The 22,602-nt window shown below is 35.8% G+C and overlaps 2 protein-coding genes across 5 annotated transcripts; both read left to right on the top strand.

The window, feature by feature from the left end:
• Nucleotides 1-3,328: 3,328 nt before the first annotated feature.
• On the top strand, nucleotides 3,329-9,218 carry LOC141287519 (protein FAM107B). 4 transcript variants are annotated; one of them, XM_073819679.1, is made up of 5 exons: nucleotides 3,329-3,390; nucleotides 3,918-4,162; nucleotides 4,256-4,358; nucleotides 6,936-7,083; nucleotides 8,939-9,218. In XM_073819679.1, exons 2-5 carry the CDS (start codon nucleotides 3,976-3,978, stop codon nucleotides 9,053-9,055), a joined length of 555 nt encoding a protein of 184 aa, XP_073675780.1. In that variant the 5' UTR covers nucleotides 3,329-3,390; nucleotides 3,918-3,975; the 3' UTR covers nucleotides 9,056-9,218. The 4 variants fall into 4 exon arrangements, with proteins under 4 accessions (XP_073675780.1, XP_073675782.1, XP_073675779.1 ...); XM_073819681.1 differs by having other exon boundaries at nucleotides 4,247-4,358; nucleotides 6,936-7,044; XM_073819678.1 differs by having other exon boundaries at nucleotides 4,247-4,358.
• A 608-nt stretch (nucleotides 9,219-9,826) lies between these two features.
• renbp (renin binding protein) lies at nucleotides 9,827-22,478 on the top strand. Its single transcript, XM_073819664.1, has 11 exons — nucleotides 9,827-9,984; nucleotides 14,390-14,495; nucleotides 15,235-15,310; nucleotides 15,424-15,499; nucleotides 17,569-17,747; nucleotides 18,374-18,598; nucleotides 18,729-18,810; nucleotides 19,401-19,576; nucleotides 20,400-20,531; nucleotides 20,658-20,745; nucleotides 21,324-22,478. Exons 2-11 carry the CDS (start codon nucleotides 14,395-14,397, stop codon nucleotides 21,395-21,397), a joined length of 1,209 nt encoding a protein of 402 aa, XP_073675765.1. The 5' UTR covers nucleotides 9,827-9,984; nucleotides 14,390-14,394; the 3' UTR covers nucleotides 21,398-22,478.
• The last annotated feature ends 124 nt before the right edge of the window (nucleotides 22,479-22,602 follow it).

Raw genomic sequence — 22,602 nt, 5'->3', positions numbered from 1 at the left:
CATGTTGAGAATATAGATAGTCAGCCAAACTTCCTATCTGTCCAATTTTGATTTATGTTGAAAACCTACTTTTTGGAACTCCTCCTAGAACACTGGTCTGGTTTTCATCAAATTTGACTCGGATCATCTTCTGATCATGCTGGCAAAACGTTACGGATTTTGTGTCTATATACATAACAGTTATCGTTTAATGCTTCAACAAATTTGCTGGAAAGCTACCAAACTGCATCTGAGGCTGTATCTCTGCAAAGCTTTGACATATTGACACCAAACTATGTGTGTGCCATTGTCACCTCACACTGACCACACCACACCAATTCGGTAACAGTGCCACCTATTGGTCAAAAGTTATAAACCATTTATTATCCATTAATACAAAGATTTTCAAAAATGCTTATAACGTTTCAGTACATTAGCCTATTATAATCGAACTGGACTCAAATTATTTCTTGGGTCAAGTCGAGAACATAGATACCCATTTTGACATAGTCAGCCAAACGTCCTGTCCGCCATTTTGATTTATGTTGCAAACATTCTTTTTCAAACTCCTCCTACAGCGTTGGTCCAATTTTTACTAAAATCAAATCAGATCATCTTCAGACTGTGCTGACAAAAAGGTCAAAAGTGACAAACCGTTAAATCATATTACTAGTTGCTTTATGATTTTTCAGCCATTTCCACTAAAATAATCTAAAAATGGCTTCAATTACTCACTGGTGCACTTGGTCTGATGCTTGCTTCTGTAGTGCTTGGTACTGTGATTGCTGCTTGCAGCTGTATTTTTAGCTGTAGTCTTTTTAGTACTTAAATTGAATAAAAATTATAATTGTTGCCTTTGCATGAACTTTTTTTATGGTTTAAGTTTAAGTTAACAATAATAACCCTGCAGCAAATTGATGGTAAAAGGTGATTGAAGGTTGACACTTCACCTATGGCTTTCTATTAAATATTAACCTAAATTATCCCTACCCATGTAAGTTCATGTGCTATTATGTAATCTAGCATTTAAAAGTAATGATGTATTTGTAGAGTTTTTAGAGTCATCACAGATTGGTTAATAACCAGTCACTACATTTCCTTCATCACATATCAAGTATTCACTTCCATCAGAGTTCCCAGCATCATATTTCAGGTTTGAAGGTTTTGTGCCCTTTAGTTTGACATTTGCGCATCTTTAGTCAGGGGGGGGTCAATTTTTCTCATTACATCCTGAAGTAAAAAGATCCCTGAACTCAGTATGACGACTCTCTGGTTACACAGCTGACAAAGAGCCAGCACTTCTCATTGTGACTATTCTTCCTCAACACAAATGTAACGAAAGGGTCTGGAGAAATAGCAGAGTATTAATTTCCTCATCAAAATGTACAAGTCAACCGACAAATTTAAGAATATTATAGCCTACCTTAATACACCAAGTTTTCAGTTAAGCTAATACTAATGCTCTATTTGCAGATTATTTTATTCTATCCACCTTTTTCTTTAATGTTGAAGTTAGCCTAAGGGTGAGACTACTGTAGACTGTAGAATAATAACATCATGCAGTAAATGGTAAAACTGTTTGTACTTCAAACCAGTGTATTCATAATTAAGATAATACATTAAAATAATATGGGGTAAGACACACCAATTTGCAATATCAAACCGCAAAACGAACTGTTTTGTGCAGTTAAAAATAGCTGGATGTGGATGAGACCAGAAGCCACACCCATTAAAATGTACAAATGGCCGTGCCTACTCTTACGGGAAGAAAACGGTGGATAAGCAAAAGTGTACAATAATGCCGCGTTCATGCAATATCGTAATTAATTCCGAGATGACAACGTGTGACATTTTACTCATAGTTTTATGTTCTCAGACTCTGAGCCTGACGGCTGAGCCTGATGGTTTGCCATAGAAACACATAATTCAGATGGAGTAGTAATAATTGTCATCTCATAATTACGACATGGCGTAAATGCAGTTTATTGTGCATTTTAGTCATGTCGGATAGATCATATTCACAAGTTGAATGTACATAAACGCTACCACAAAGTTATTATTATAAGTGGAAAACTCGAAATTTTCTTTAAGCCCAGATGCAATGGACGCAGCCAAAGACAATACATATGCAGCATCTGTATTGATGGTAAATTTGTTGAAATGAATAAAATGATTATTTTTTGTAATGTACAATAAAACTATATAAGTTACATATACAAAATATTATATTATTAACACAATGATGCACATTCTTTATTCAGCATTTGGTAGATGCAGAGTTTCAAAAAAATCGTTGAATATTATGTAGAAAAGGTAAATCGCTATCTTGTTCCGACCAAAGTTATTTAAAGCACCTGACGTCGTAATGACTTGTCAATTCCTAAGCAGCATTAAAGCATACTTGATTGGTCATGTGATCTATCCTGCTTCCATGAGGCGACCCGCTCAATTTAAAATAAAACCATTTTTATTGGACTATATCCGGGTCAATACAGTTAGGGTATGTTGAAAAACTCTCATCTCGTTTTCGTCTTCAACTTCAAAATCGTCCTACATCACTGTTTTACCTGTTTGTTTGTTTGTTTGTTTGTTTGTTTGTTTGTTTGTTTTGTAAAGGGCATTTGATCTTTTTGTATGTTCACTTTGTAAACACTGGATCAGTACTTCTGCAGCGATGTAGGATGATTTTGAAGTTGGGGAAGAAAACGAGATGGACGTTTTTGGACATACCCTAACTCTATTGACCCGGACCACACAGACTACGCATGCGCATCGCAGAGACGAGACAGGTTAAAAAGTATATAAATTGTCAATTTGTTTCAAAAATAACCGATCGTTTCAAAAGATAAGCCCTTCTTCCTCAGCTGGGATCATTTAGAGCCCTTTGAAGCTGCATTTAAACTGCATTTTGGAAGTTTAAACTTGGGGGCACCATAGGTATATCCATTATATGGAGAGAAATCCTGAAATGTTTTCCTCAAAAAACATTTTTTTTTTACGACTGAAGAAAGAAAAACAAGAACATCTTGGATGCCAAGGGGGTGAGTACAATATCTTCACATTTTTGTTCTGGAAGTGAACTAATCCTTTAGCGTATTTGGTTTACATGTGATCTATCCTGCCTCCTTGAGGCGACCCGCTCAATTAGAACAGCGCTTTTATTTGGAGACCTATAACTTTGAGTACTCAACTCTTGAGTGTGATTCACAGGGATTGTGAGTTTGGATTTGTCGTTCACTCACTGCCCTCAAGCGGCGTACAAGTGAAGTGCAAGTAAAGTCACATTGACGGACAGCGAGATCCAGTGGCACCTTTCTCAGGTGTCCTCTGTGTTGTTGTGTGGTAAATAGATAGCTTGTACTCACTGCTGCTCAGATGGGACCTCGCTCATGGAGCGGTGACACACTTTCGGTGAGTTCGGAACTACGCTTTTGATATTTTTAGTATGGTTTATCTGCTATATTGCTTTTAAAGCCAGTGTTTGTTTCAACACTAGTGTGATTTTCGCTATATCAGTGTTGTTACCTCTGGATGATGAGGTTTACAACATGTCTAGACTGGAATCAATATCTAAGTGAATTATTTATTGCATTTAGGTGTGTTTGAATTTGTTCTGTTGCCTTTCTGTGAGTCAAAATTGTGATTCTTTGACTGCTGTTAAGTATAATAATGTGGTGTCTATTCCCATAAATAGATATTTTTAGTATCTAAATGTATTTTTAGTCAAGATTTCTAATACATCTTCTTGCATGAAAATTGTATGCATGCAATTCATTTTCAGTCAGCAATCTGTTTTGATTTTGCTTGAAATGTCAGATAAATCATTTGAGTGGGCTGGCATTTGACCAGCTGATAAATTATAGATCCCCACTTAGGTGAAACTCAATCTCTCCCCTCTTGTTACTCTCTCTGCTTTCGTTGACGACCCCAATGCACAGTTTCCCAGCATGCAGCAGGAGCTTTGGCTGAGGGCTCTTCTCGATACCTGCGTGTGCGATGAGATCGGCCGCTGCACAATCACTCCCGACTAGACCGTCTGAAGAAGAACTCAAAAATGCCTTATCCAACTGCGTCGCAGGACACAACCATGTCTCCAACTCCAGCAGACCAGCACAGTCCAGAACAAAGACGTCCACAGACACACTTAATTGTAGTTCTTTGCATCATCATGGCCATACTCGAGGTGCGTTGTCCTGGTGTTTTTCACAGACAGTGACATGAAAAGTGTGTCTTGTAGAATCCTGCAGAAATAACTTTTGTGTCTAAGAAAATGCAGATACATGTGATACTGCCGAGGGCCCCTGGAACCTGAACAACCCGGTGAAAGCCTCAAGGAGCCATCAGGAGCTTCACAAAGAGCTGTTGCTGGCCCACAAAAAGTAAGATCACCATAAAATGCTCCAAATCAGATACCGTCATGGAGACATTAATAAATCGCTGAGCTTTTTTTTTTTTTAAAGTGGGTTGTTGAAATATTGATGATGCCTCATTCTCTCTCTCTGGTCTTTTGTGTCAGGCAGTCATGTGTGGACACACTGGCTGCAATCGTACACCCTCTGGTATTATCAGCAGGCAGCGTTCAGGCCACACTGTGGCAGATACTGTAATGATAGGCCTGCTACAGTGCAGCCTCCTGATACTACTGACATGTCCTGCCATGAGACTACTGAAAAACAATAGTTTGGTCAGTTTGGCTGCTGCTGCAAAGAAATATGTGACCACAAAACCAGTCTTAAGTAGCACAGGTATATTTTTTTAGCAATAGGCAAAAATACATTGTATGGGTCAAAATGATCAATTTTTCTTTTATGCCAAAAATCATTAGGATATTAAGTAAAGATCATGTTCCATGAAGATAGTTTGTAAATTTCCTACTGTGAATACATAAAAACTAGTAATATACATTGTTAAGAACTTTATTGGGACAGCTTTAAAGGCCATTTTCTCAATATTTAGATTTTTGTTTGCACCCTCAGATTCCAGTTTTTCAAATAGTTGTATCTCGACCAAATAAGCTTTCAGTTATATAAATCTCAATTTAAAAAAATGGACCCTTAAAGGAACACTCCACTTTTTTTGGAAATAGGCTCATTCTCAAACTCCCCGTGAGTTAATAAGTTGAGTTTTACCGTTTTGAAATCCATTCAGCCGTTCTCCTGTTCTGGCGATATCACTTTTAGCATAGCTTAGCATAGATCATTGAATCCTATGAGACCAATAGCATCACGTTCAAAAATGACCAACGAGTTTCGATATTTGTCCTATTTAAAACTTGACTCTTCTGTAGTTATATCGTGTACTAAGACCGGTGGAAATGCAAAGCTTCAATTTTCTAAGCTGATAAGATTAGGAACTACACTTCCATTCCGGCGTAATAGTCAAGGAAGTTTGCTGCCGTAATATGGCCGAAGCAGGAGCAGTAACTCGCAGCTTTGCATTTCCACCAGTCTTAGTACACGATATAACTACAGAAGAGTCAAGTTTTAAATACAACAAATATGGAAATCGTTGGTCATTTTTGAACACGATGCTATTGGTCTAATAGGATTCAATGATCTATGCTAAGCTATGCTAAAAGTGATATCGCCAGAACAGGAGAACGGCTGAATGGATTTCAAAACGGTAAAAATCAACTTATTAACTCGGGGGGAGTTGGAGAATGAGCCTATTTCCAAAAAAAGTGGAGTGTTCCTTTAAGACTCGTTTTGTGGTCCAGGGTCATATTTCATGCTTTTGTGGGCAAGTTCCTCCGGGGAACGCAAAAGCATAGACATTTTATTTATTTCCCTTAGAAACTTAATGTTCCCTCGCCAAATTTTTGCATTCCGTCACAAAACCTTTGCGTTCATCCTAGAACATTAACGTTCCTTCCTAAAACTTTCGGTGACATTCCCAAGATGCCAAAGCTTTGTATTTCCTTAAAACACATAACATTTCCTTGGAAAATGTCTGAATTTTGATGCAAAACTTTTGCATTTCCTTGAGAAACTTAACGTTCCCTCAAAACTTTTATGATGTAAATGATATGGTGGGAGGAAAAACTATTTTCAAATGATTTTTCCCCTAGTAGGATCAATTGTTCTGTAAATCAGTCTGATTTTAGAGATAGATATTGTTTGATAGGAATATGATTCTTGGACTAAAAAGCATTCAGACAACGCTGGATTTTCTCTTTATGGATATTAAAAGCATAGTTTAATTAAAATCTGTCATTAATTACTCACCAAGACCTTCGTTTATCTTCGGAACACAAATTCAGATATTTTTGATAAAATCCGAGAGCTTTCTGACCCTGCATAGACTGTAACACAACTGACACGTTCAAGGCCCAGAAAGGTAGTAAGGACATTATTAAAATAGTCCATGTGACATCAGTGGTTCAACCGAATACTTTTTGTGTTCAAATAAAAACTAAAATAACGACTTGATTTAACAATTAACCTTCTGCTGCTATTATCGAGAGCACCACAACACATTTCAGTTGCACTACTGTCTATGGAGGGTCAGAAAGCTGTCAGATTTCATAAAAAATATCTTAATTTGTATTTTGAAGATGAACGAGCGACAGAATTTTTATTTTTCAGTTCACTGAATTTTACAGTTCTTCAGACTTTTATATGCAGCTGTTGCCTTAAACAAACTGTTGAACTTTTTAACTATAAAACTGTTTTCATGAATTGAAATAAATTTGAAATAACATAAAATAAATATTAGATGAAAAACCTAAACTTAAACTAAGAAAAGTTGAAGCACTAAAATTACAAAACTGAAACTATAATTAAAAGAAATGAAAGTTAATAAGCACATTACAAAATGAATAACTTCAAAATTACTGAAATAAGCACATTCAAAATATGAATAAAAGCTATAGTAGTATGTTAATTATACTAAAATGACATTGGTAAACTGTTACTTTTATATGTGTTTTTTGTGCTTTGGCCCTTTGGGCGGGACAGAGGGCTGGTGGTGTGCTGTAAGCCGGAGCTTCAGATGGTTCTGGAGAGGAGGAAGAGAGAGCAGACCCAGAGAGAGGAGGGAGAGCAGAGCAGGAGTCTGCTGGAGCAGGTGCTGCTTGAACGCCAGCAGAAAAATCAAGAGATGATGGTCAGCAGCCTCCTAAAGTGTGTGTGCTGAGGCTAATCAAACACAAATGCTAAAAAAAAAAAGTAGTATTGATTTTTTTTTTAATTTTTTGAAATTCCTAATGTTTGTTACTTTGTGCTGCTTAATTCTTGACAATGTTAACCATGGTTTCCAGCATAACTACCGCATTTATTATTTCTACTGTGTTATCAGAGCAAATTAATATATGATCAAACTGGTTTCACAGCCTTCAATGTAATTTGGTTTACCACATGTTTGTTAACAATAATTTTAGCAACTGATATGCTGGTAGAATCTCTTGTTACCATGGTCAAATTTAAGGGTAAGGGATTTTCATCGGTTTTAAAAGGGTAGTTTACCCAAAAATGAAAATTACCTTGTGATTTACTCATCCTCAAGCCATCCTAGGTGTATATGACTTTCTTCTTTCAGACAAATACAGTCAGAGTTATATTAAAATGTCCTGGCTCTTTCAAGTTTAATAATGGCAGTGAATGGCTGTTGAGATTTTGAAGCAAAATTAAGTGCATCCATCCATCATAAAAAGTATTCCACATACGACAGTTGGCGAAAGCTAGAGTTTATGGTTTGTACGTTTTAAATATGGATGTTTTTGTTATACATATGCATCGATTCACTTCACAAGGCTTTTATCTACCCCCATTTGGAGTACTTTTTATGATGGATGAATGCACTTTATGTTGCTTCAAAATCTCAACAGCCATTCACTGCCACTATAAGCTTGCAAGAGCAGGACATTTATATATATATATATATATATAGGTATGTGCCAAAAATTTTGAATATCAAGGGAAAGTCCATTTATTTCAATAATATGTTTCAAATAGTGAAACTTGTGTGTTATATTAGTTCACACTACACACAAAGTGAAATATTTCAAGCCTTTGTTTGTTTCAGTTTTGATGATTATGTATTAAAGACAAAAAAAAAAAAAAATCCAGTATTTCACAAAATTAGACCAGTAAAAAATATGTGGGCAGGTGCCAAATCCTGCTGGAAAATAAAATCATCATCTCCAAAAAGCTTGTCGGCAGCAGGAAGCATGAAGTGCTCTAAAATTTCCTGGTACACAGCTGCGTTGACTGTGGACTTGATAAAAGACAATGGACCCACACCAGCAGATAACATCCAAACCATCACTGACTGTGGAAACTTCACACTGGACTTAAGCAGCTTGACTTTTGTGCCACTCTGGTCTTCCTCCAGACTCTGGGACCTTGATTTTCAAATGAAATGCAAAATTTCCTTTCATCTGAAAACAGGACTTGGGACCACTGGGCAACAGACCAGTACTTTTTCTCCTTAGCCCAGCACAGACGCTTCTGACGTTGTTTTTGGTTCAGGAGTGGCTTGACACATGGAATTCTCCAGTCATGCAGCAATCTTCCCCATGATTCTGAAGCCTAAGCCAGACTGATACAATTTAAAGGCTGAGGAAACCTTTGCAGGTGTTTTGCGTTAATTAGCTGACTAGATTGAGACACAGGGAGCCTACAGTGTTGAACTTTGTCGTGATATTCTAATTTTGTGAAATACTGGAATTTTATTTTTTTTTATCTTTAATCCATAATCATTCAAATTGAAACAAAGGCTTGAAATATTTCACTTTGTGTGTAGTGAACTAATATAACATACAAGTTTTACTTTAACAAATTATTGAAATAAATGGACTTTCCCTCGATATTCAAATTTTTTGGCACATACCTGTATAACTCCAAATGTAGTTGTCTGAAAGAAGAAAGGGTGGCTTGAGGGGGAGTACATCGTGGGCTAATCTTAATTTTGGGTGAACTATTTCTTTAAGTGTTTTGCGATTTGACTTTTTTCTTCTCAGAAGGAGAAAGAAGAGGAGCAGAGGGTACATGAGGAGGTTCAGCTCTTGGAGTTTGTCCGAGTAAGACAAAACCTGAGGAAAGTCCATACAGCTCTACAGAAAAACATTCACTCCTGAATCTGACCAGCACTGATCTGACTAAAGACATGCTTCATTTCCATATAAAGTACACAGTGTTTAATTGTATTCATTATTATCTTGTTATTAACCTTTTCACTGTCTGTTACAGTTCACTACACATAAGTTGTGTTCTGCAATAATTAAATAATGTCAAAAAACACCCATGGTAATCATAGTTTCTTTCAAATACTATTGTTATTGCTACAATTATTGATAGGACCTAGTACTGTAAGACCATATGAAATTTGGCTAAATTATTTTTTCATTTTGTTCAAATTTTTTTTGTTGAGAGTGGAAGCCTGAACAAATGACCAGCTTTATTGTAATACCACAAGGTCATTAAATAAATAACACATTCTACAATGGTACATGTTAAACCCATGTTTTTGATAATTAATTAGTTTTTAAAAAAATAACGAGGTAAAGAAATTTCTGTAATAGGTGTTGAAAGTATTTATAAATGTCAGTATTGTAACATTAAGTTTTGTCCTACTGTAAAAAAAAAATCTAACCATATATATTGAATTAAATAAACGTGGTTTTGTTTGATAAACCAATTTGCTTTAATGTTTGCAATAAAACGATCCAATCGTGAAAATACGCACTGTTTGCGCAGTCATCAAATAATAGCGGTGTGTTGCGCAACTGCAGCGCGTTCATGAGCCCACAAAACACACCCTCGCCTGTTCTCTCGCGCTGTGATTGGATGATCAGACACAGGAGCTGGCGAATGATTTTAGGAAAGCGGAATAAACAGGACCAGCTGTCTGGATGTCGGTCATATGATGCGCCGTTTTTCACTGGCTCTGCAAAATTGAGGAAGAGTTGATTCAACAGCGCTTTTAATCTCACTGTTACTAAAAAAGAAGACCGTTTTAAAACAGTCAAGCATATACGAGGGATTTTCTTTCTCTGGGAAAAAGCAGGTGAGTGATAATAAGGCGTTGCAAGCAGGGGCATGCCAAGAGAACCCAAGTTTTGACATGGTTTGTTTTTCTAGGGAAGTTGTGTTGTTCCACTGGCACGCGATGTAGGGAGTTTATACGGTAACGATATCAACCACTACCACAAATTTAACAAAACAGTTACATTTTTGTAGAGAGTCGACAAACACTTTTTAGAGCTGCCTTTACTAAAAGCTTTCAGTTCGTTCAAGCAGATAATGTTAATGATGCACTTAGCAAAATCTTGTGTTTAATAAATGACCAGAACAGCTGACTGTGGCTGCTGCTTCTCCTTAGTTTCATTTTATTTCAGCGTGGAACTGAGTTTCTATTTAGGTGTTTGTCAGCAAGTTTTTTAATCTAGTCGGAATAGTAAAGCTGCTGTTTAAGCACTTTTGTTGTCAGTACAGGCAATTGGAATAACAAAGGAATAATTAGTAAATAGGGAGAAAAAAATATTCGAAATGTATTTTATTAGTTCAGCTTTCAGTTATATGTTTCTGATCGGCTAAAATGCTGTCAGATTAATTTTCATAAATAAATAGCATCACATGCAGTATATGGGCCATTCTACAGAATTGGTTCAAAGTCAGAGTTGGAAAGGTTATTGGAAAAATGTCTTTTTCCACAAATTTTGTTTTTATGCAAATTGTTTCACGTCTAAGATACACATTTATAGCAGGGCTGCACGATTATAAGAAAAATATGATATAATTGTCGATTATTCCCTTGAAATTGTAATTTTGATTATCACAGTTCACATTGATTGATGTTTTAAATAGCTTTATACCATTGTTTGAAGCAACTGCATGCCATCATTTTTTTATACAAATAAAAAACAAGCTGAAAACACTCTTCCTAAAAAACTTCTGTTGCTTTTCTGGTTGTCACAAATGTTAACGATACATTGGTTTGGTTTCTTTAAATAAAAAAAGTAAAATATGCAATATGCATAGGAGTGTAATTTTTCATGTTGCAATTAATTGATAATTCTTTTATCACGGAATATGGTATTATCACTATATTGAAATTTATTTGCAAATAAGTGGTGTCATAATACTGTATAATAGGTTTAATAACTATTTTCATATATCAAAAACAACTGAACATTTAATTACAATAAAGGAATACATAACGTATAACGTTAAAAAAAAATTACACAAATTAAAGTGCATTATAAGGTCCAATATGTATCACTTTACAGTAGGATCTCATTGTTAACCTTAGAAAATCAATTAATTGTGCAGCCCTAATTTATAGAAATTGTGCAGTTAAATCTTATATTGTATTTTCAGAAAGTTTTGGAATATTTGTCCTCTTTCCAAATTTGTCACGACCGAAACACAGTCATATATAATTTATTAAGAAAGGTTACATTGACCTATTAAGATTTAGCTTACATCATCCTTGTAAAAATTTATTTTTTGCTATTTTATTAAAATAGTTTTGAGAGGTAAATCAATACAATAACAATTTTAACAATATTTCAAGTGAGATTTTTAAGAGTTGAGTGTATTTTGGATCCAGTTTGTCTTTGTAAAAGGCAAAAAATTGATCATACTGATTTCAAAGTTAAGAATTCATTAGTTTGAGTATACATTGAACCAAAAACTATCATAACATCTTAGTTGATAATTCAATATACTTCATATTTAACAAAACATCCCATGTTTCGGTAGTGACAGCACATTTTCGGTAGTGTTTTGGTAGCGACCTTTTACAGAATTTTTAACCCACATACTAAAACAGTACTAAAACATGCTAAAATACAAAAATGTTCTTAAAAATGCTAAAAACATTTCAATATCATTTTCATAAGTTGAAATTTAGGGGTTAGGGTTCGGGACAGCCACCTCCAAACTGCAAGGACCCAATAAATGATGATTTTATATATAATAAGCGTACAGATATGTTAAAAATTATTGTGGGTTTCAATAGATGATAATAAAAGGATCTTAGTAAACAACTTGATTTGAATACCTAAAGGTTTTTTAAGGGAAAACACTTTTTATAGCACTTTATCTATTTGTGTCAATATATTTCAATTACAATACCTATTTTCAAAGGCCGTTTTCTCAAATTGAGTTTTCTCTCCTACACTGAGCCATAAATCTCCACTTCAGTAACAGTTACACACACCAAACTTTACATTTTTATTCCTGTCTATATTCTAAAGGTTTTTACAGAGCGATTTGTTCATGTATAATTTCTAATGCACCCTTTTATTCCCCCCCAAATGAGAAAAAAACAATAATAATAATTTTATGTCATTTAACTCTAAAAAAAAAAAAAAAATTGAAACTGACTTTATCCAGTGTTTAGATTTTTGTACTAGAAATGTATGCAAATTTAGCGCATATTTAATTAAATAATGCCTCATTTTTATATTTAAACCTAACATTTTAGAAAACTTGTAATGCAAATTTTTTTTTGCAGTTATCAATGTAATCAATTAACTGGGTAATTTTTTTTTACCCTATTCACCTGCAGTGTCTCGCCTTAAATGTGTTTTTTGCTTGTGGGACAGCAGTTTGCACCAGTTGTGTAGAATGGCCCATATACAGGTCCTTCTCAAAAAATTAGCATATTGTGATAAAGTTCATTATTTTCTGTAATGTACTGATAAACATTAGACTTTCATATATTTTAGATTCATTACACACAACTGAAGTAGTTCAAGCCTTTTATTGTTTTAATATTGATGATTGTGGCATACAGCTCATGAAAACCCAAAATTCCTATCTCAAAAAATTAGCATATCATGAAAAGGTTCTCTAAACGAGCTATTAACCTAATCATCTGAATCAACTAATTAACTCTAAACACCTGCAAAAGATTCCTGAGGCTTTTAAAAACTCCCAGCCTGGTTCATTACTCAAAACCGCAATCAAGGGTAAGACTGCCGACCTGACTGCTGTCCAGAAGGCCATCATTGACACCCTCAAGCAAGAGGGTAAGACACAGAAAGAAATTTCTGAACGAATAGGCTGTTCCCAGAGTGCTGTATCAAGGCACCTCAGTGGGAAGTCTGGGAAGGAAAAAATGTGGCAGAAAACGCTGCACAACGAGAAGAGGTGACCGGACCCTGAGGAAGATTGTGGAGAAGGACCGATTCCAGACCTTGGGGGACCTGCGGAAGCAGTGGACTGAGGAAACATCCCCAGGTCAAGCCACTTTTGAACCAGAAACAGCGGCAGAAGCGCCTGACCTGGGCTACAGAGAAGCAGCACTGGACTGTTGCTCAGTGGTCCAAAGTACTTTTTTCGGATGAAAGCAAATTTTGCATGTCATTCGGAAATCAAGGTGCCAGAGTCTGGAGGAAGACTGGGGAGAGGGAAATGCCAAAATGCCTGAAGTCCAGTGTCAAGTACCCACAGTCAGTGATGGTCTGGGGTGCCATGTCAGCTGCTGGTGTTGGTCCACTGTGTTTTATCAAGGGCAGGGTCAATGCAGCTAGCTATCAGGAGATTTTGGAGCACTTCATGCTTCCATCTGCTGAAAAGCTTTATGAAGATGAAGATTTCATTTTTCAGCACGACCTGGCACCTGCTCACAGTGCCAAAACCACTGGTAAATGGTTTACTGACTCAGTAGTTTATTACTGTGCTCAATTGGCCTGCCAACTCTCCTGACCTGAACCCCATAGAGAATCTGTGGGATATTGTGAAGAGAAAGTTGAGAGACGCAAGACCCAACACTCTGGATGAGCTTAAGGCCGCTATCGAAGCATCCTGGGCCTCCATAACACCTCAGCAGTGCCACAGGCTGATTGCCTCCATGCCACGCCGCATTGAAGCAGTCATTTCTGCAAAAGGATTCCCGACCAAGTATTGAGTGCATAACTGAACATAATTATTTGAAGGTTGACTTTTTTTTGTATTAAAAACACTTTTCTTTTATTGGTCGGATGAAATATGCTAATTTTTTGAGATAGGAATTTTGGGTTTTCATGAGCTGTATGCCAAAATCATCAATATTAAAACAATAAAAGGCTTGAACTACTTTAGTTGTGTGTAATGAATCTAAAATATATGAAAGTCTAATGTTTATCAGTACGTTACAGAAAATAATGAACTTTATCGCAATATGCTAATTTTTTGAGAAGGACCTGTAAATGCTTATTTAGGAGAATTTAGCAAGACTGAATTCATCTTTGCATTTATTGATTGTGCAAAACCTTTGGATGTATGACAAGCAGCTGACTGAGGAGATCTAAAGTGAACAAACATATGGATAATAAACATTGTTTCACTGACAAAGATCAAGGGTCAGTTTTTAACATCACAGGATCACTAGGATAGCCGCAGCTCCTACATATTCAAACTTTATTAGTCGTACTATAAAACAGCCCTCATGTATGACCCTAAACCGTCACTTTTATTTTAAGGAACAATGACTGCAGCACCGCTGGAACAGTATCGAGAGAGAATCCGGACTGAACTGGACAGAGTTGTTGATTTCTGGCTGAAATATTCCCATGACAAAGAACACGGGTGAAATGATTCAGATTTTAATACATGGCTTTAGCAGTACTTCACTTATAATTGTTTAAAAATCTAACTGGATGCTAACATTTCTGACCCTGCACCACAAAACCAGTCGTAAGGGTCAATTTTTTGAAATTGAGATTTATACATCATCTAAAAGTTGATGTATAGTTTGTTAGTATAGGACAATATTTGTCAGAGATACAGCTACAGTATTTGAAAATCTGGAATTTGAGCTTGCTAAAAATCTAAATATTGAGAAAATCACCTTTAAAGTTGTCCAAATGAAGTTCTTAGCAATTCATATTACTAATCAAAAATTGCGTTTTGATGTATTTACGGTAGGAAATTTACAAAATACCTTCATTGACCATAATCTTTACTTAATATCCTAATGATTTTTGACCCATACAATGTATTTTTGGCTATTGCCACAAATATACCTGTGCTACTTAAGACTGGTTTTGTGGTCCAGGGTCACATATTTGTATTCTGTAAGCCTGAATGATTTAACATGCATAAATGCCGAAGCACTGAAATTGTTCTCAACATTGAACGCCAAGGAACACCCATCATTCAAACAGTATTCATATGACTTTATAAATATTTTGAAATGAGCAATTATGTAAGGCATGTGTACTTGCATAGGTTATAAGTGTTAAAGTTAATTTAACAATTAATTAGTTTATTTAACATGTGGCGTAAATATAATGCCTGTTTAAATATTTGTTTAATTTGATTTTAGTGGTTATTTTAATTGCCTTGGAAAAGATGGGAAGGTCTATGATGAGCTGAAATATGTGTGGTTACAAGGGAGACAGGTTAGAGATATTTTTTTCAAGTTCTTTCTATTCTTATAATAATAAGTTGATTTTTTATTTATTTAATAAAAGCTGTGTTAAATGTAGTGTCTGATATCTAACATATCTACTAGGTCTGGATGTACAGCAGGTTGTATCGTACAATGGAAAGATTTCACAGACCTGAGATTCTTGAGGCTGCTAAATCAGGTTTGTGATTCAGTTTCCTAGTCGCTTTTTCCATTAGTCTGTTTGAGTAATGGCTGCTAAAAATTCAGCTCTGGATTCACAGTATTCAATTAGATTTAAAATAGAAAACAGTTATTTTAAATTGTAATAATATTTCACAATATTATTGTTTTACTGTATTTCTGACCAAATAAATGCAGCCTTGGTGAGCAAAGAGAGCGAGATACACTGCCAGTCAAACGTTTTTGAATAGTATGATTTTTACAGTTTTTAAAGAAGTCTCTTCTGCTCACCAGGCCTGCATTTATTTGATTTAAAGTACAGCAAAAACAGTACAATTTTGAAATATTTTTATTATTTAAAATAACTTTTCTATTTGAATGGTTTAAAATGTAATTTATTCCTGTTTCAAAGCTGAATTTTTAGCATCATTACTTAATAATCATTTGTGAATGTTTTGTAAATGATTATTTTATCATTAACTAATCACTTATAAAAGACTTACAACTGAACGTTATTATAAAGTGTTACCAAAAAGGAAAAATTGCAGGTTTTTTTTGTTTGTTTTAAGAACCGTCCTAGAACAGCTATTGCATGAAACCAGATGTTGACACACAGTAGTTCACAAGAAAAAATAATTGAATTTTATTAATGTGCCAACATTTAATCTTGATAATTTGATTTGAATTTGGTAATCACACATCAGTTAATCACATATCGGTTAAGTAAGGGATAATGTACAGGCAGCCGGTAGTTATCGCAGAAATAAGCCCCGACAGTGTGATCAGGACCCGACGCGAAGCGGAGGGTCTTGTATCACAATGAAGGGGCTTATTTCTGCGATAACTACCGGCTGCCTGTACATTATCCCGCTTGGCTTATTACACGGCTACTTGCCACATAAGGAAAAAAAACTGGACATGAATATGAATTTGAAACCTTTTATTGGCATATTTGTTTTAAATTAACATTTTTATCCTTCCGCGAAACGATATAGTACCACATGACTAACATTCAAACTATGTACGTTAGTAAGACAATTTAAATAGATTAATGTCGAAATTTTCCATTGTTAATTGTGGTTGTCCAGTGTTTGTCACAAGATGGCGCCAAACGGTAATCTTTGTTGGCACGGAGGGATTTTAAACATACAAGTAGTACCGGCTATGCGTTATTACTTTGGAGCGGTGATTATTTGAAAAGAACGAACCTGCAAATGTCTCAACTGACCAATCAGAATCAAGCATTCCAAAGAGCCGTGTAATAATGTCAGTTATTCCATGGAATGTCTAGATACCGGATTCTGATTGGCTGGCAGGTGTGCAGTAAAACCGTTTAATGCACAGGTAGTTCCAAGTCAGTTATATCACCGTTCTATATTAATGCGCTGCTTTAATTGATGCACGCAAAAGCACAGAGAGAGAGAGAGAGAGAGAGAGAGAGAGAGAGAGAGAGAGAGAGAGAGAGAGAGAGAGAGAGGAGATCGCATTGTGCTGCGCACATACATAACTTCTTGTCAGCGTTTGCCTGCGATCCTTATTAAAATAGCCTAGATACTAGATCGCTACATTATATTCCTCAGCAACGGGGTGGTAAAACTGCTGTTTTTGAATGAATTGTTGTTTGTAGAGAGAGACGCACAGCATGCAGGCAGGTAACGTTACGCACACACACAACTGTCATCTCTCTTGCCTTTACACTCTCTCTTGGTCGATCGATAATCTACTGAAACAAATGCTATATTTCATTCAAATAAATGTGATTTTACCGGACTATTTAATCTCTGAGTTTGATTTGAAGCGGCCAGAATTCTAGAGCTGCGTGTCATAACTGACGAAAATAACCGTCTTTTTATCCATTCAGTCAAATTTTGCGCTGCAAATATCAATCCTAGTTTTAATTTGTCTATAACCATGGAATAAGCGGGATAATCAACGGCTTGCCGTGCGTTAAAGGATTTAAAATGCATTTCGCGGAGGCAACCACCCTCCGCTTCGCGTCGGGCGGTTATAGCCTCCACGTCGTGCATTTAAAAATCCTTTAATGCACGGCAAACCGTTGATTATCCCTTACTTAGTCTTGACTTTCAGGTGCTGCATTTCTGCAAAAGTTTGCTCAAGTTCAGGGCTCAAATGGCCCGGGGAAATGTGCCTTCTGCCTGACGAGAGATGGGCGAGCAGTGAAGGTTCAAAGGACCATATTTAGCGAGTGCTTTTATGTGATGGCCATGGACGAGCTGTCCAGGATTACACAAGACAAAGAGATGCAGGTAAAATTATTAGTTTCTTAACTAGAACTTGAAATGGGTTAAATAATAATGACATGATACATACAAAATTGCCTATGCAAGCTAGGCCATGCTTTATACACTTATTTATTAAAAACTGAGCAGCTTTCAGTGACTTTTAGCATATGCATTCTCACCTCTGAGTTAACTGTTAAAATAAATGTATATCTTTAGTTTTAATTTATATATGTGACCCCGGACATACAAAATCAGTCATGGGGTCATTTTTTTATATTGAGATTTATACATCATCTGAAAGCTGAATAAATAAGTTTTCCATTGATGTGTGGTACTATTTGAAAATCTGGAATCTAGAGGTGCAAAAAAATAAGTAAATTTGAGAAAATTGCCTTAGCAATGCATATTACTAATCAAAAAATACGTTTTGATATATTTATGGTAGGAAATTTACAAAATATCTTCATAGAACATGATCTTTACCTAATATCCTAATGATTTTTGGCATAAAAGAAAAATTGATAATTTTGAACCATACAATGTATTGTTGGCTATTGCTACAAATATACCCGTGCTACTTAAGACTGGTTTTGTGGTCCAGGTCATGTCATGGTTGATGTTAGGTTATGTTTCATCTGTGTTCTCCACAGGCAGATGCTGAGAGCATGATGGATCGGTTGATATTCTGGGTTCAGACTGATTCATCAGAACTCGGTCGTCCTCAACTTCCTGGTGATCCACCAGTCAACAGCATGGCGGTTCCCATGATGCTCCTGTGCCTAGTGGATCAGCTGACTGAAGATAGATCTGATGTTGCAGAAAAGTACAAAGACCTGAGCGGATGGTGTGTGGAAAGGATACTCCAGCATATACAGGTGAGAAAACAATAAACCAGCTTCAGTGATGTGACACTAAGCTCACAACGTGCCTATAATTCATCAAATAACAAATTCTAAGATGAAGGCAAAAACAAATGATACATTACACAAAATTCTTTCATCTCAGAGAGATGGAAAAGCCATTTTGGAAAATGTCACAATGAATGGAAAGGAACTTCCTGGCTGTCAAGGGCGGGTGCAGAACCCTGGTAAATGACCATTTCAAACTACAACAGGATCCTGGACCACAAAACCAGTCATAAGTGTACATTTTTCGAAATTGAGATTTATACGTCATCTGAAAGCTGAATAAATAAACTTACTATTGGTGTATGGTTTGTTATAAGACCATATTTGGTCGAGATATAACTATTTAAAGATCTGGAATCTAAGGGAGCCAAAAAAACCTAAATAATGAGAAAATCACCTTTAAAGTTGTCTAGATGAAGTTCTTAGCAATGAATATTACTTATCAAAAATTAAGTTCCAATATATTTACGGTAGGAAGTTAACAAAGTATCTTCATGGAACATGATCTTTACTTAATATCCTAATGATTTTCGGCATAAAAGGAAAATTGTTAATTTTGACTCACAATGTATTTTTAGCTATTGCTACCCGTGCTACTGAAGACTGGTTTTGTGGTCCAGGGTCACATATGAATAAAGCCTCCTCATGAATTCTCTAATCAGTTTGTTAGCTTGTTTATCTGCATCTGTTTAAGAACCTTAGAGTGAATCCAACCTCACTGCCACTTTTCCATATAAATTCAGCAAATATCTGTGATGTCTTTCTATAGGTCATGCTCTGGAAGCTGGTTGGTTCCTGCTGCAGTACGCTCTGAAAAAAGGAGACGTGCAGCTGCAGAAGACAGCAGTGGATAAGTTCATGGAGATCCCGTTCCTCACCGGATGGGACAAACAACACGGTGGCCTTTTCTACTTCCTGGACGTAGATGGTCATTGTCCAACTCAGGTTAGGGTTGGATCTATGTGGTTCAGTGTCAGATTAGATGTAGGTAAGAGCAAGGTTAAGGCTGTGACACACCAAGCCAATAGTCACCATCGTTCAGCGTCTGTCTGCTCGGTTTTTGGGGTGTTTTCCAATCTAGTCAGACCCCATCTGTGGGGTTTTTTTTTAGTGAACCAGCACACAAGAAGAACAATGTAAGTGATGAAGCCCAGTCAACAAACGTAATATTCATATTTGGTGTGTTCAAGCACACATTTTTGGCCTAAATGCTTGTGACTGAAGCTTTCATGTCAATGACAAACCTGATATTTTTTGCTGGTAAGACTCTGTTAAAGGGACAGTTCACCCAAAAATACAAATTCTGTCATTAATTACCCTCGTGTCTTTCTAAAACCTAAGACATTTGTTCATCTTCAGAACACAAATTAAGATATTTTTTGATTAAATCCAAACGGTTTCTGACCCTGCATTAACAGCAACTGAAACATTCAAGGCCAAGAAAGGTAGTAAGGATATTGTTAAAATAGTCCATGTGACATCAGTGGTTCAACCATAGCTACGAGAATACTTTTTTGTATTCGTAAAAGCAAATAAAAAAATAAAAACTTTTATTTAACATTTCTTCTCCCACATTACTGTCTACCAGTGTTGCCAAGTCCATGGTTTTCCCGTGGAATTGGGCTACATTAACACTGTTGCTTTTCATGTTTGTGGGTTGAAGCGACCCCAAAAACGTGATATTTATCCCCTGGAATGCAAATTTTACTAAGGGACCCCTGCCAAAAAACGTATTTTACCATGCCAAATGTGATTTTTGTGTGTACAGTTAGAGTGGAATATGAAGTTGTGGTGGCCTCACTGTGAAGCTCTGATCGCCTACCTGATGGCCTACAGTCACAGCAGAGAGCCTGTGCTACTGGACCGGTTCAAGCAGATCTATGACTACACCTTCAAACATGTAAGAGATGTGTTTGAGACATTTTGTCTAAAGCATGAGTAAGGCTTTTTCAGTTTTTGTAAAAGCTCACATTAATCACAGTAGTTCAGATCCTTCATGGTATTAATTAATATTAATTTTCTCAAGTTTTCTGATGAGGAACATGGCGAATGGTTTGGATATCTGAGTCGTCAGGGAGAAGTTGTGCTGGATTTTAAAGGAGGACCCTTTAAAGGTAAGTAACTATGGAGGAATGCCTTCAACACTGCAATAACTTCTGTAAGCTTTTGTTGTAATCTATATATACAAAATTAATATGCTTTCTAAGCAGCACCTTTAGACTGAGTTCATTCCAAATAGCTACAGTAGCATTCAAAAGTTTAGAGTCAAAAGATTTTAGTATTTTTAAAAGCAAAGCTGAATTTTATTTTTAAATACAGTATTATGAAACATTATTACTATTTAAAACAACTGTTTTCTATTATATTTTAAAATGTAGTTAATTCCTATATTAGCAAAGCTGAATTTTCAGCATCATTACTTCAGTCTTGTGTCACATCTTTCAGAAATCATTCTAAAATGATGATTTGCTGTTCAAAAAACATTTCTAAAAACATTGTTGAAAGCAGTTGCTTAATATGTCGTGGGAACAGTGATACATTTTCATTCATGAATAGAAAGTAAACCACTGAAATGGGAAACTTTTACAATGCAAATCTTCGCTGCGGAATGGTAATAGTAGTTAAAGTAAAAAATCAGTTTACGTATTTGATCAGTTTTGAGTCTAACACTTTTACTCTAACATTTGTCCAGGGTTCTTCCATGTTCCCCGGTGTCTCTACATGTGTGAGAAGCTTCTGGACGGTCTTGAACAGCAGGATTCTTGAACTTGACATTTTGCACTCCATGGCCCAGGTGTGACAGGAAGTATTACTGATGATTTTATAATTGATCAGTTTGCATAAAACGCAATAATTACAGTTGAGGTCAAATGTACATACACCTGGCAGAATCTGCAAAATGGCAATTATTTTACCAAAATAAGAGGGATCATATACAAAATGCATGTTTTTTTTTTTTTTAGTACTGAGCTGAATAAGATATTTCACATCACAGATGTTTACATATAGTCCACATCAGAAAATAGCTGAATTTATAAAAATGACCCTGTTCAGAAGTTTACATACACTTGATTCCTAATACTGTTGTTACCAGAATGATCCATAGCTGTGTTTTGAGTCGTTTGTACTGAACAGTTAAACTGCCTGCTGTCCTTCAGAAAAATCCTTCAGGTCCCACAAATTCTTTGGTTTTTCATTATTTTTGTGCATTTGAACCCTTTCCAACAATGACTATGATTTTAAGATCTATCTTTTCACATTGAGGACAACTGAGGGACTCATATGCAACAGAAGGTTCAAATGCTCAATGATGCTCCAGAATGAAGCAATATATTAAGAGCCAGGGTTCATTTATGATCAATCTTATTTTAGTAAAATCAACATTTTGCAGATTCTGCAAGGTGTATGAAAACTTTTGACCTCAACTTTATACAATTTTAGATTTTTCTATTCTATTTGGGCCTTATTTACATTATTACATGATGGGTTCACACATGAATAATTTTATTCTTTTTTTTTTTTAATCTATTATCTGACTTTTCAATGAAAAAGGGACCATATGGATTTTTGTTCAGATTTATTTCTAGCCATTGCCAATACTGTGTTCACTAGTTTGTTTGTCTTGGAAAGGTTTTCTTGATATAAAAAAAAAAGTTTTTATTCAGCTATACGAGTCTACGACAATGTTGAACTTTATTCCACTCCTCTGACGATCACTGTGCTGCTCTTATGAGTGCCTCTTTTGGTCCATATCTATTTCATCTTTTATAATTTTGCATTATGAAAAGTGTATGAAACATGTAAAGACATTCCTAATGCACTGAATAAATTGACATGTCTACTGAAATTATATCTTTGATATTTGCTTACCTTGCTATGATACTTTTGTCCTTCGGCTGATTCTTTCGTAAAGCTCGCTATGTAAAGGCAGTTAAACGTTCTGCTCGAAGGACCTCTGACACTCAAACACC

The sequence above is a fragment of the Garra rufa genome, chromosome 15 (assembly GCF_049309525.1).
Source record: "Garra rufa chromosome 15, GarRuf1.0, whole genome shotgun sequence".
NCBI classification, from domain to species: Eukaryota; Metazoa; Chordata; class Actinopteri; order Cypriniformes; family Cyprinidae; genus Garra; species Garra rufa.
The sequence above is the reverse complement of the archived record's forward strand: the minus strand, read 5'-3'. Positions and strand labels throughout refer to the sequence as shown.

Coding starts and splice junctions, on each gene's coding strand:
- renbp (XM_073819664.1), top strand. CDS start 14,395: ATGACTGCAGCACCGCTGGAACAGTATCGAGAGAGAATCCGGACTGAA. Junction 15,311..15,423: donor TGTGGTTACAAGGGAGACAG/GTTAGAGATATT, acceptor CATATCTACTAG/GTCTGGATGTACAGCAGGTT. Junction 17,748..18,373: donor CACAAGACAAAGAGATGCAG/GTAAAATTATTA, acceptor TGTTCTCCACAG/GCAGATGCTGAGAGCATGAT.
- LOC141287519 (XM_073819678.1), top strand. CDS start 3,976: ATGAGATCGGCCGCTGCACAATCACTCCCGACTAGACCGTCTGAAGAA. Junction 4,163..4,246: donor TCATCATGGCCATACTCGAG/GTGCGTTGTCCT, acceptor TTTGTGTCTAAG/AAAATGCAGATACATGTGAT. Junction 4,359..6,935: donor CTGTTGCTGGCCCACAAAAA/GTAAGATCACCA, acceptor TGGGCGGGACAG/AGGGCTGGTGGTGTGCTGTA.